The 14,463-nt window shown below is 45.7% G+C and overlaps 1 protein-coding gene across 1 annotated transcript; it reads left to right on the top strand.

Annotated features, from left to right (window-relative positions):
• Window positions 1–2,460: 2,460 nt before the first annotated feature.
• On the top strand, window positions 2,461–12,595 carry ZBTB25 (zinc finger and BTB domain containing 25). Its single transcript, XM_018556333.1, has 3 exons — window positions 2,461–2,674; window positions 9,951–10,128; window positions 11,457–12,595. Exons 2-3 carry the CDS (start codon window positions 9,956–9,958, stop codon window positions 12,562–12,564), a joined length of 1,281 nt encoding a protein of 426 aa, XP_018411835.1. The 5' UTR covers window positions 2,461–2,674; window positions 9,951–9,955; the 3' UTR covers window positions 12,565–12,595.
• Window positions 12,596–14,463: the final 1,868 nt, after the last annotated feature.

The raw sequence follows: 14,463 nt of genomic DNA, 5'->3' as shown, positions 1-14,463 counted from the left end.
CATGGAGGATGGTCTCTCAGGCACCTGCACTGTCTCATGGTGGATGGTCCCTCAAGCCTATGCACTGTCTCATGGAGGATGGTCCCTCAGGACCCAGCACTGTCTCATGGAGGATGGTCCCTCAGACCTGTGCACTGTCTCATGAATGATAGTCCCTCAGGGCCCTGCACTGTCTCATTTGGATGGTCCCTCAGGTCCATGCACAGCCATTTGGGAGAGGCTCCTTAGCCATGTGTAAGCTGTCTAATGGTGGACTATAAAGAGAACCTGTTGCCTTGTTAGGGTTGCCACCTTTTCTTCAAGCGAAACCCGAACACTCAAGCGACACGCAGACATTTTTTTGGGAGAATGAGTGGGGGCCTATTCCTATGTATATAGCGCTGCCTATTCCTATGTAAATATCACAGTTAAGACTATTTTCAATGGGGGTCGGTAACTCCTATCTTAATTTTGGTTGCCCCTGTCTGCCTGACATCTTGTGTCCGGGTTTCTGCTGCCATGAAACCCGGACACAGCATTCAAAACCCGAACTGTCCAGGTGAATCCTGGACAGGTGGCAACCCTATGCCTTGTCATAAATGGGCAAGCATCATGTTCACTTGCACAAGCCCTCACAGAGTTTATAAAGTTTGGTAATACATGTCGGAGACCTATGACAGTATATCAGAGTCTGACATTAGCATAGTCAGCATTGGCAGGCTATGGCCCCTGCAGCAAAGAATACAGATTATTCGTCCATTACAGACAGTACAGGTCCTCTTTAAGCCACCTCCCCACTTCACTGGGAGAGGTAGAACAGAAGTCTTCCATCCCCTCTGTCGCCTTGGTATCAGAGGAAGGACATCAGCAGCTATGACCAAACGGGCTGCTCATGGCGCCATCCTGCCAGTCATGTGACCCTGCCCCCCCTTAGTCAGTGTGCTGTCACATGGGGTGGGTCCTTCAGGCCAATGTGCTGTCACATGGGAGTTGGTCCCTCAGGCCAGTGTGCTGTCACATGGTGGTGGGTCCTTCAGGCCAGTGTGCTGTCACATGGGGGTGGGTCCTTCAGGCCAGTGTGCTGTCACATGGGGGTGGGTCCTTCAGGCCAATGTGCTGTCACATAGGGGTAAGTCCTTCAGGCCAATGTGCTGTCACATAGGGGTAAGTCCTTCAGGCCTGTGTGCTGTCACAGAGAGGTGGGTCCTTCAAACCCTTGGCTGTCACATGTGTGGGTCCTTCAGACCCAAGCACTGTCACGCAGGGGTGGGTCCTTCAAATCCCTGAAGTTTCACACAGGTTTAGATCCAGTATAGGTTCTTCAGACCCATGCAGTCACATGGAGGATGGCCCATCAGGCCCTTGCAGGGTGACATTGGGGATGCTCCTTCAGACCCCAGCAACATCCCACGGAGGGTGGTCCTCCAGGCCCCTGCACTGTCTCATGGGGGATAATCCTTCAGGCCCCTGGACTGTCTTCATGGAAGATGGTCCCTCAGGCCCGTACACTGTCTCATGGAGGATGGTCTCTCAGGCACCTGCACTGTCTTCATGGAGGATGGTCCTTCAGGCCCCTGCACTGTCTCATGGGGGATAATCCTTCAGGCCCCTGGACTGTCTTCATGGAAGATGGTCCCTCAGGCCCGTACACTGTCTCATGGAGGATGGTCTCTCAGGCACCTGCACTGTCTCATGGTGGATGGTCCCTCAAGCCTATGCACTGTCTCATGGAGGATGGTCCCTCAGGACCCAGCACTGTCTCATGGAGGATGGTCCCTCAGACCTGTGCACTGTCTCATGAATGATAGTCCCTCAGGGCCCTGCACTGTCTCATTTGGATGGTCCCTCAGGTCCATGCACAGCCATTTGGGAGAGGCTCCTTAGCCATGTGTAAGCTGTCTAATGGTGGACTATAAAGAGAACCTGTTGCCTTGTTAGGGTTGCCACCTTTTCTTCAAGCAAAACCCGAACACTCAAGCGACACACGGACATTTTTTTGGGAGAATGAGTGGGGGCCTATTCATATGTATATAGCGCTGCCTATTCCTATGTAAATATCACAGTTAAGACTATTTTCAATGGGGGTCGGTAACTCCTATCTTAATTTTGGCTGCCCCTGTCTGCCTGACATCTTGTGTCCGGGTTTCTGCTGCCATGAAACCCGGACACAGCATTCAAAACCCGAACTGTCCAGGTGAATCCTGGACAGGTGGCAACCCTATGCCTTGTCATAAATGGGCAAGCATCATGTTCACTTGCACAAGCCCTCACAGAGTTTATAAAGTTTGGTAATACATGTCGGAGACCTATGACAGTATATCAGAGTCTGACATTAGCATAGTCAGCATTGGCAGGCTATGGCCCCTGCAGCAAAGAATACAGATTATTCGTCCATTACAGACAGTACAGGTCCTCTTTAAGCCACCTCCCCACTTCACTGGGAGAGGTAGAACAGAAGTCTTCCATCCCCTCTGTCGCCTTGGTATCAGAGGAAGGACATCAGCAGCTATGACCAAACGGGCTGCTCATGGCGCCATCCTGCCAGTCATGTGACCCTGCCCCCCCTCCTCCCCTCCGTACGTGAGAGCGTCAGAGCGGAACAGAGAGCAGCCTGTTCGGTGCCTCCAGCCTCGGCCTGTGTCTGGGCGGCAGAGAAGGAGGGCGCGTACTGCGCACGGTGAGCGGGGCATTGTGGGTAAGCTGCGAGCCGTTCATCAGCCGCTTCCTGTGGAATTTTCCAGGCGGGCGGGGAGCGCGCGCGCCGAGCTGTGAGGCAGCCAGTGGGGGGCGGGGCCTGGCAAGCGCTACGCCGCATTGCTGCAGACATGTCCCGGGCAGATGCGGTGAGGGGTCCCGGGGCCGGCCTTTCATCTATTTATCACCCGTGACACCCGGGCTTATCAACCGCTTCCTCTATGTAGTCATACCTATACTGCAAAGTGTTAAAATGGTGGGGTTGTAACGTTCGTAATGAGATAAGAGGCGGTGTAATTCCGGAGAGGGCAAAGCCAGAGTCGCACAGTTATTATGCATTACACAAATATTACCGAAGTGGCTTTTTTGTTTTATATAAAGTCATACTGCTAGTTACCATTGAGGTCATTTGATGAATATATTCATATCGAGGGCCCCATTCACATTTGAGCAAGAGCGTTATCAGGCTTGAACGTTTCTTGTTTTAGCCAATGGAAAGCTGGTTGCTAGGGGAGGAGACGGTTGTTAGGTGTAAAAAAAAATGCGGTTGTCAGGTGACCCAGTTGAAGTCTATGGAGCAAAAATAATGCATGATTCTGCCCCCCCAAAAAACATTAAAAACAATGGGATTCTTCATGTTGAGCGTTGTTCTGCTTCGGTAGAAATGGGGCTAAAGCAGAAATTTGTTTTCTATCATTTCAGTAGGAAAAGTGTTAAAAACTATCGGCAGGTTTTGTTTTAGGGAGATTTACTTGTACTTCCTGTCTGGTAGGTTCAACAGGAAGTGAGAGATCTTTCCGATGTGAGCGAAATAACCGTGACATTGGTGATCAGGACAATTCGAGAGGGTGAATGTCTCTAATGGGGACACAGACAACAATGAGAACTTGGTAGAAGGTTTAACCCCTTCATGACTAGTGACGTATTGCTGTCATCTCATCGAGGCTGTTTAAACAGACTGCCGCCGGGACTCTGTTTAAACTTGTAAAGCCGACTGCCAGCTTTAAAGTAGAAGCGATTCTGGCGGTTCAGCTGCCGCCAAATCGCTTCTACGGGCCGGTGAATGGGTCTCTCTCTCCCCCCCCCCACGTGTTTCCCGGGCTCTGCTGCCCCTCCTACGGGTCCGTCTTCTCTGGTGTTGGGGGGAAGCTGGGGCTGAGATGGACGAACCTCCGTTCGTCGATCTCCTCCCCATCCTCTGGGACCGCCCCCGCGAGCACGTGCGTCTTCACATAAACACGCGTTGGGTGTGCCTACGTATGAAAACGAAGAAACGCGCTACACATGTTGGGTAACACTGCGCACGCCGGAGTGAGAGCAATAGTTCTAGGGTCAGTATTTATGGGTATCTCTAAACTGATGACCTATGGGGACAATTAAAGAGTCGTCTGGACTTTTTTGGGTACCGAATTTTGTCGCTGTTTTGCGGATGCAAACAATTTTTAACCTTGGCATGTTGGGTATCTATTTACTCGTAACCTCATCTTTTATATTTTATTATGGGTATTTTATTGTGTTTTGAGGCATTTAAGTGCATTTTCCACTAAATTTTGGGGTTTGATAAGGAGTTGCGCTAATATCGTGCAACATAAAAATTTGCAACTGCCAACATTTTATTCTATAGAGTCTTGGCTTTCAGAAAATATATAATGTTTGGGTTAAATTTAAGTAATTTTTAGGCCTAAAATGTGCAATATTACATGAGTGCAAAATATTAAGAGAAAAAAAAAGGCCTCCGTCATGAAGGGGTTAACAAAGCCGTTCTCAACCTTTTAACCAGTTGACATCCGCGTTGTGTTAAACCCCCTTCCTGGCCAGGCCATTTTTCAGTTTTCAGCGCTGCGGTACTTTGACTGACATTTATTCCGTCATGCAACGCTGTACTGAAATGAATTTTATACCCTTTTTTGGGGACAGATAGAGCTTTCTTTTGGTGGTATTTATTCACCACTGGGGTTTTTATTTTTTACTATATTAAGGAAAAATTACCGAAATTAAAAAAAAAAACGGTTTCCCCTATGTTAAATGATAAAACATTTATTATTACCCAATTTTTTGGTAAAATATAAAAGACGGGGTCACGTCGGGTAAAAAGACACCAAACATGTGTGCGCGAAACCTAAAAAAAAACGATAATACCCAAAATTGGCCATAGGCGACGCTTTAAAAGCTTTTACCGCTCATCAGTTTAGTGTTATCAGTGATTAATGGCCCTAAAATGATTGCTCTCACTCCAACGTTCGCGGCGATGTGTAGCGCAATTGTCGTTTTTTGCACGCTGGGGCACCGGACGCGTATTTACGTTTATATGCGCGTAAACGTGGGGGTGGGGGAGTTAAACATTTTGGGGGGGTTTTTTCCCCTTTTTTTATATGTGACTTTTATTTTATTTTACTTTTTTATGTGTTACTTTTATTTTTTTTTATTTATATTTATTTTTTTGCACTTATTGTTATTGCTATTATATAGGGGGATAACAATCCCCCTATATAATAGCAAAGGCACACTGACAGGTCCTCTTTATGGAGACATTAGGGGTCTCTAGGACCCCTAATGTCACCTGTGGACCCCAAAAGAAGCTGATGAAGCAGAGATCTGCTTCATCAGCTTCTTTTCTCTGGCTATAGCAGCCAGATGACTGACAGGTGAATGCGGAAGTGATGTAATACACATCACTTCTGCATTCACAGCCCGGAAGGAGGTCAGCAAGGAGCTGATCTCTCTTCCTCCTGACGCCCTACCGATCCCGGGCCGAAGATGGGGCAGCGGATCCCGGGATTGAAGGTCAGGGGGCAAGAAAAAACGAGCGCATGGTCGGGTCTTTTCTGCCCGTGCGCGCCCGCAGAAAAAAATGCCGTCTGCAGACGGCAACCCGCCAATGCTGAAGTGCCGTCCGGGCGGACGGCAACTGGTTAAACACAGGAACACTTGAAAAAACATTCAGGGATCCCCAGCTAGTAATCATTATATCTACAGCCTGCAGGACATTAGCGTGATCAGTAAGAGGAAATAGAATAAGGAATGTGGGGTATGCCCAGGGCTGCTCCCTACAACAAAATTATTTTTAGTAATAACAATCAAATTAGAATAAAAAACAGGAAGGAATAGCAGAGAGAGGATGTAGTTGTAGTTCTTCATTACATTGGAGGTCATTGGAAAATGACCTCTTTACACTGAGGGTCATTGAGACGAATGATCATTACATTGGTGGTCAGTGGGAAGAATGATCCTTACATTGGTGGCCAGTGGGAAGAATGATCCTTACATTGCACAGCCCTCCCGAGACTCCACACAGCCTCCCGAGACCCCACATAGCTCCCTGAGACCCCACACAGCTGCCTGAGACCCCACACAGCCACCTAAGACACCGTACAGCCCTTCTTTAACTCAGCACAACCACCTGAGATCCTCTGCTGAAGACAACAGGCCGGCACAGGGCAGCACAAAGTAGGTAGCTTCATATTCTGCATTGCGGTATAATGCATTATTGGGATTTGTAGTCTTCTAGAGCCGGTTGCCATTCGGCATTGCTGTATAATGTATCTCTAGCTGATGGTATTATTCTGCACTGCTGTATAATGTATTTTTGAGATTTGTAGTCCCTCTACAGCTTGGAGTCAGTGGCAGGACTACCAGGGTTGCAGCATTGGCAGCTGGGAACTGACTCTGGCGCTCCACCGCTGTCCTAAAACCATTAGTCTGTATTGTTTTAGAAAAACTGTCACATGACACTAAAAAAAGATTTCGGTAATTGGTATCAGCGAGTTTTGGGGAAAAGTATCGGTACTCGCACTTGGTCTGGAAGAATTGGTATTGGTGCATCCTTGGTGGTCAGTGGAAAGAATGATCTTTATATTGGTGGGCACTGGTAACAATGCGATTTACATTGCTTGTCGGTAGGGAAAATAGTATGTCATATTATCTCTCCTCCACCAATCACAGAACACCTTATATGCTTTGAGAATAATGCAAGGCATTTTGTGAATGGGTCAGCAGTGATGAGGGTCAGGGATGTGACTGGAACACTTCACGGCTTGAGTCCCGTACCTCAGGTCTCTAAAGAAATCAAACCAACACTCCCATACAGCAGAAGAGGTAGTATACTCACCTCTCCATGTCTCCTGCCTCTGCTCCGTTCCAGTACTGCAGCATCTGTCGTTGGCCAAGAACACTTCCTGAAGTGTCAGACGCCTATGTTCCATGCCACATGGTGTGGTTCCTTCCTCCAACCACTATATGACTCAACAGTTGGATGGGTGCTTCATGTTGATACATGCTGCAATGGGTCAGAAGCAGCAGTTCAATTTATGTATCCCCTAAATCTCTGCAATGAGTATCTACTGGGGTGTATCCCGGCAGCAGGTGAGGTTTTTTTTTAGGGATGCACCGATATATCGGCCGAAAATTGCATAATGCCGAAAAGTGCCATTTTCTGGCCGATAGAGCAGTACATCCATTCTTTCTCTCCTCCCCGCTGAGCGCTGCTCTGTGTCCCAGCAGGGTGGAGAGAAAGTGTCACAGGCGGCCAAGCACTGCAGGAGGAGAGCGCTGTGAGCGGCCGGCGTCTCACCTCTCAGCCTCCTGTCACAGATCGGGAGAGCGGTGTGTGGGCGGAGACAGCTTCCAGTGCTATCACAGGAGGCTGAGCTACTCCCACTCAGCCTCCTGTGACAGCGAGTCAGGAAGGAGAGTGGTAAAAACACTCAGTGATTGCTGAGTGTTTGTAAATAATTGAGGACAGAGTATGGTTACTATAGCCTCAATTAATGAATGGGAAGTGATCTACATCACCTCCTGTCCATTCATGATTGAGGATATAGTAACCATACTCTGTCTTCATGTTATGAATGAACAAGAACACTCAGTATAGAGGATTCCTGTTCATTGATAAGAGCCCAGATAGCAAGTAATTGAGCAGCAAGTTTAAAAATGATTTGCTAAACTATTGCAGACTTGCCAAGCTTCACAATTTTGTTGCACAATTACAGCAAGTCTGCATTGCAAGTCTCCAGACCAGCGAGCTTTGCAAAAGTGCTGTACACTTGCAGAGCTCTTGCTAAGACCTGCAGGACTCTTGCTGTAGACTTGCCAAGCAAATTTGCTACAAATTCAAAAAGTGTCAACTAGAACTTGTGCTGCGAGTGTTCTGCAAGTCTACAACTTGCCAGGAATGTGTGCGGCAAGTTAACAAGAATTACAATTTAACCCATGCCACAAGTGTGTGGCAAGTTATCCTTGCTATCTGGGAGGGGATACAGAAAAAGAGATTGAGGACTCTGTGTTCTCAATCTCTTTTTCTATTTTAGAAAGGGAAATATCAGGGTTCTGTTTAGACCCCTAATATTTCCCCTGAGCCCCTAAAAGTAAAGTAAACAATGAAAATATTTAATAAAATATAAATCCGTAATTAAAAATAAATAAAATATTTTTTTAAATTTGAAAAAGTTAAAATAAAAAATATTTTCGGTTTCGGCCTGACTATTTTTACATTTTGGTTTCGTTTCAGTTTTGAAATCTTCATTTCGGTGCACCTCTAGTTTTTTTTTTTATTGGTTTGTAAATACCAATTAGATCCTGTACTCTGCATATATACTATATAGCCAAAGCTTTCTGATCACCTGACCGTCACAACTTGTTGGACATCCCATTCCAAAACCTCCTCCTTTGCAGCTATAACAGGCTCCGCTCTTCTTGGAAGACTTTCCACAAGATTCTGGAGTGCGTCTGTGGGAAATTGTACCCATTCATCCAAAAAACATTTGTGAAGTCAGATACTGATGTTTGACTGGACGACCTGTCACAGAATCTGCATTCTAATTCATCTCTAAAGTGTTCAGTAGGATTGAGGTCAGGGCTCTGTGCAGGGCACATAAGTTCCTCCGCCCCAAACTCTTCATATAAATTCTTTATTTGTCAAAACATTTCAAACAGTATAAACACAGATAAGAGATATCAAGGAGAAGTCGAGTACAGAATGTAGAACAACATTTCTTCTCAACATTGCATGAGAATAAGCAATCACGAAAAGATTCCCCGAAGTCAGAAGGCAACAAGTGAACATTGGCAACATTATGAAGGATAAAAAGTAATTGAAACTAAACAAAACCTTTTGAAGGTCATAAGAAATGTATTCCAAACATCCCAGAGTGGTGCGTAACAGAGAAATGAAGGGCAAGGGGAGTATGGCACGTGTACCAAATCTGCAAGTAGTGAGAACAGTGAACAAACAGGCAGGGAAAGTCAAATAGTTTGAATGAGTAAGTAACAACTATGGTAATTCGGATGTTCGCTTCACATCATTGGGTTAAATATCAATGAGCAAGTCTCAGCGGTGGTACTTGTAATGTTCACTTCACAACACAAGCAGGAAAAGTCAATAGTTTGAATGAGTATGTAACAACTGTGGTAATTGTAATGTTCGCTTCACATCACAAGGGTATTTATCAATGAGTTTGAACGGCAAGTATAAGCGGTGGTACTTGTAATGTACACTTCACGTACAAGCAGGAAAAGTCAGTAGTTTGAATGAGCATGTAAGAGCTGGGGTAATCAATACTTGCTGTTAAGTGTAGTCTGGGTAATATGGTGATCCATCCCTGGAGTGGGCTGATTCCTGGCTGTAGAGGCTGGTATAGTGGAGAGCAGTGGTTCAAGTGCAGGGTTGCGGTGCACTAGAAGTCTAAGCAGCTCAGAAGGATCAGGAGGGCTCAGAAAGGTGGCCAGGGAGCGACCTCTCATTCAGGATGGAGAGCGGAGGTGCACAGAGCTTGTCCGCGGCCATTGCAGAAACACCGGACAAGTGAAACTTTGCGGCTTAAGCCGAGGAGGAGGGCGGTGCGGCGTGGCACCGGGGGCGGAGCCACCCTCTGCGTCCGAGATGCCGGAGAGGTAATTATGCTGGATCTATTACAGTGGCTTTGTATTTTATGCTGTAAAATTGACATTACCCTTCACTGGAAACACCTGAACTCAATCATTTGGAGGGGTGTCTACATACTCTTGGGCATAAAGTGTATCAGTGCAGTTTACACCATATGGGTTTCCTTGTGGTAAGAAATGTATAAAGCTTGGCCTTATACAACCACTACATGCACTTCTTGTGAAGCAGTTCTACAGACCCTCATCTACAAGTAATTGTAATGCGTGCATACCTTTACATAACACACCATTATATGCCATGTCTTTTCAGGCATTGGTTTATCCTGCTTTTGTATGTAGGTGCACAATTCAACATTTATAAGCTTCTGTTTAATTTATGTTTCATCTACATTTTTCAGGAGCTATGGATCGGTCAAAGCACAGCCTGGTTCTGCTGCAGCAACTCAACATGCAGCGGGAGTTCGGTTTCCTCTGTGACTGCACTATAGCCATCGGGGACGTGTACTTCAAGGCGCACAGAGCCGTGCTTGCTGCCTTTTCAAATTATTTCAAGATGATCTTCATTCACCAGTCCAGGTGCTAGAATCTCTTTATGTTCACATTTTGTTTGCAGGAATGAGAAATAAATGATATTTCACAACATATGGGAAGTGTGTTTAAATAATGAAATCATATTTCTTCAAAATGGAATCAAATGATCTAAATCGAGTTGTAAAAGCCTTCATTGTTTTGGCAATGTTTGTTTGTTTGTTTGTAATGTGTTTATAATGTGAATATTTTATGGCATACATAAGGTATTGTTATCGTTTTTTCCGGTCATTGTAAACCCAAAGGCAGCAATACTTGTAAACACATCATCTGAGCCAACTCGGGGTTGGTTATGGGTTTCTTTGACAGATTTGGCACCATATGCACTAATGGCTTTCAGTCTCATAATACAATCTCTGCGCTGTCACCATCAGATTAAAGCGATATTAAACCCTCCTCTTTTTTTAAATAGTTGCTATAAGGAGACCCACCTTTGCCTGAGGCTGTTGTTTTTTTTTCTTTAAAAGTTAAAAATTCCTTGTTTTCAAGTGGGTCCCTGCAGCGCTGTTCCCCCTGCAAGGGTGACTCCATCAGCTAACGGAGGCACTCATACCTGCAGTGGCTGTGTGCATCCATAGACACACAAAGCCCTGTGGTAGGCCACGTCCCTTCTCTCTGACCAACACTTTGATTGATGTCAGAAGGAGCCAAAGGCTCCTCTACCATCAGTATCCACCCCCTGCAACCAGGAAGTACGGGGAACGGAGGATCACTTCAGGACCAGCGGCGGGGACCAGCGTCGCTGACAGGTAAGTGTGTGAGGGTGGGGAAGAAAAAGGTTCCGGGCGGTTTTTACCCGAATGCAGAGAATGCATTAAGGTGAAAAACGCCCAGACCTTAATACTACTTTAAAGGCCAATAATTCTACCTTTAATACCATGTTCCGTGTCCCTTCCCCCACGCAGATTTCAGATTCAACATGGTTCCTCCGACAGGTCGATTTATGTTCTCCTTGTGCAGGGTGACTGGTCTTGTATCCTCCCCTCTCCTGTTATTTTCTGCAGACAACCTGTAGTTGGTGTGGCCTTCTGGGTCCCTCCCACAGCTCTGCTTTCTGCACTGTGTACAACACGTTGATGATGTCTCCACTTTTTTGAAAAGTGTTTGCAAAGGCATTTAGTGCCCCCAGAATAGATTTATGTTCTTTTTGGCTATTGAGGAATATATTTAAATGAATGTCTTTGTGCCCCCCCGATAGTTCTCTTTTAAGGAATTGTTAATAAATCCATAACTGGGTATTTTTTATATCTGCCTACACTTTTGCTTGACATTGTTCATAGCTAATCGTATCTACTTTTTTTTTTTTTTTGTAACAGTGAATGTATAAAGATCCAACCGACAGACATTCAACCGGACATATTTAGTTACCTTTTGCACGTCATGTATACAGGGAAAACCCCCAAGCAAAGTGTGGACCACTTCCGATTAGAGGAAGGGGTTAGGTTTCTTCACGCTAACCTCCCCTCCATATCATCTAATGAGCCAAGTCAAGTTTTGCCATCGGAAACAGGGCAGTCCTCTAATTTATACGGAATCCAGATCTCCACGGCTCAGAAAACAAATAAAGAGACTCTTCGAAACATTTCACCTGCTGCAGCAAGGTCCACTCCACAGGGAGAGCAGCCGAAACTACAGCTGTCCCTTGCCATTGGCCTTGAAGGTGTAGGGCCTGAACAGCAAAGTTCACATTTCCCTGCTCAGGTGGGCACCACAGTTAAATCGATAGAAGACATTGAGAACACCGTAAAGACCATAAAGCAGGAAACCTGTGATACCGAATCTGTCAAATCTCCTCAAGAATCGTCGCTGCAAGAGGAGGTCGAGTCAACATTGGTTAAGACCGCCAGCAAAACGTACTCCTGCCACTACTGTGGCGAACATTTTGAGTCTCGTAGCACGTTGAGGGATCATTTGCATATCCACGTTTCACAGTCTCTCCCTTTCGGTGTACCTACCTCTATTTTAGAGAGCGATGACCTGGGAGAAGTGCACCCCATACTTGAAAACATCGAGAACACTGAGAGCTGTCAACTCAGCCCTAACGAAGCGCTTCCAAACTCCACCCACGCCGAACAGCTGCAACTCAACCAGCTTTCGTTTTTGTCGAAGGACGCCGATCCCATAGAGCTGAACTGCAACTTTTCCTTCTTGCGAAAGAGGAAATTTATCTGCACGGTATGTGGACACAGGTTCATACGGAGGAACCTGTTACTGGATCACTTGTACACGCACAAAACCAAATCCCACAAGCTCAGTCGCTACCAGGGCTCGGGCAGCCAGACTGATCATTCGCTACAGAATTACTGTAAGAACCTGACTGATAATGATCAGAAAGACGAAGACGCAGCTCTAGAACCCCCCTTCCTCGAGGACTTGGAAGACACAAGCTCACAAGAAAATGTGGACTCTGTCCTTGTTGAATAATATTTATTCGTATTGAACTGCTTGGATGTTTGTTTTGTTTTTTTGCTCCTTGATATATTTAGTTCTTTGCGTTAACTGTGTGGAAATAACTTTTAAAGGGTATTTACTCAGTTGTACTGTGATTGTACTCCTATTTATTGTTGTGTTCTATTGATGCATCTTAGGGTCAACACAAGACGTCTCTGAACAATATTTGTTTAAAAATTGGAAACAATATGGCATCTATGTTTTTGATGTCATCTACTCGTGGAGGGACTTTAGTTGTTCTTTCAGTGTCCAATGAGGAGGCCTAAACTAGGCAATCAGGAGCTTTCGTAAAATGGAAATGTGTACTGAGAAAATATGTAGGCTGCCATTGCTGACTGAAGATTTCAGATCCCTGGCTGTCTCTGTCTTTCTTTACTAACTTTCTTTACTAATCACTCACCTGGAATTGTGTGAGATCCTAATAGGTTGGACTTGATGGACTAATGTCTTTATTCAACCTCAAATACTATGTGTGTAGATCAGCGTGATATTAGAACTTTTAATTTTCTATTTGTTCCAGGACAGAGACTCACAAAGTACTTTAAAGAACTATGGGGTTAAGTATTTTCCCCATAGTTCTCCTTAGGGTAACGGGAGGACACAAACTAGCGTTCAGTATACCGCGATCTGTAGCTCGCGGTATACTGAGACGCCGCAGCTGAAGCGGATACTGACAATTGTGCCAAGATCTGCCCAGCTGCGTCACTGACAGCTGGCTCTGCCTATCTAGAGGCAGAGCCAGCTGGATCCGCCCCCTCCCCGTCCGATCCGCCAGTCAGCGCTGGCGGATCGGAGTGGGGAGGGGGGAATCCAGCCCCTCCCCTGTCACGGCAGAGAGCCATGACAGGATCGAGAGGTGAGCGAACGCCAGTATGTGTTCGCTCACCTCCCGATCTACTGAGCCGACCTGTGACAGTCTCATTGTCACAAGTTGGCTAGAACTATGAGGTGAGTGAAAAGCACTCACCTCATAGTTCTCCTTTAAGCCACTAGATCATAATATCAGCCAGAAGCATTTTCAGAAGGGGAAATCACCAGTGTCCATCTCTATTCGTCCATAGAGGCATCCTTTAAGTCTTCTCTGATTGGGCTGTCTACTCCCGTAATGGACCAGTATTATGTAATGAAGGGAAGGAAACAGGCACACATTGTTAATTGCCAGGTCCTGGCTACATTCACCAGGGAAAACATTAATTGGTTTGGCTTGACTTTGCTATATATATATTAGGGCTGCAACACCTAATCGACATAATCGATTATTGAAAAAGTTGTCAACTTTTTCAATAATCGATTAATCGGCTTCTGATCAGTTGGCCCTGTTCATGGCTCCACACACGCTGCGCGCCCCACCTCCTCCCTAACTCACGCTCAACGTTGCTGGAAGACTGCTCAGGTATAAGCCTGCACTTTCCCACACGTGGTGTTCTATAATGTATTGCTGGGATTTTTATTCCTCTATAGCTGATGGTACATTGTGCTGTATATTATACATGGGAATACAAATCCCAGCAATACATTATATACTGTATGTATAATGTACTATTGCTGGGATTTGTTGTACTCTATAGTTGGTGATATTCTGCACTGCGCTGTATAGAGGACTACAAATCCCAGCAATAATACATTATACAGCGCCATGTGGAATTCCACCAGCTATAGAGGAGCACTACAAATCCCAGCAATAATACATTATACAGTGGTGCACTGCCGAATACCACTGGCTATAGAGGACTACAAAACCCAGCAACAGTACATTATACAGCGCAATGCAGAATACTACCAGCTATAATGTACTATTGCTAGGATTTGTTGTGCTCCTCTATAGCTGGTGATATTCTGCATTGCGCTGTATATTGTACTATTGCTGGGATT

The sequence above is a fragment of the Nanorana parkeri genome, unplaced genomic scaffold (genome assembly GCF_000935625.1).
Source record: "Nanorana parkeri isolate BGI_ZX_2015 unplaced genomic scaffold, ASM93562v1 scaffold12, whole genome shotgun sequence".
NCBI classification, from domain to species: Eukaryota; Metazoa; Chordata; class Amphibia; order Anura; family Dicroglossidae; genus Nanorana; species Nanorana parkeri.
Note: the sequence above shows the minus strand (reverse complement) of the source record. Positions and strands in the feature narration are given on the sequence as shown.

Bases quoted from the DNA above. Each gene is read 5' to 3' on its own strand.
- ZBTB25 (XM_018556333.1), top strand. From the start codon at position 9,956: ATGGATCGGTCAAAGCACAGCCTGGTTCTGCTGCAGCAACTCAACATG. The intron at 10,129-11,456 runs GTGCTAGAATCT...TTTTTGTAACAG, and splicing joins ATCTTCATTCACCAGTCCAG to TGAATGTATAAAGATCCAAC.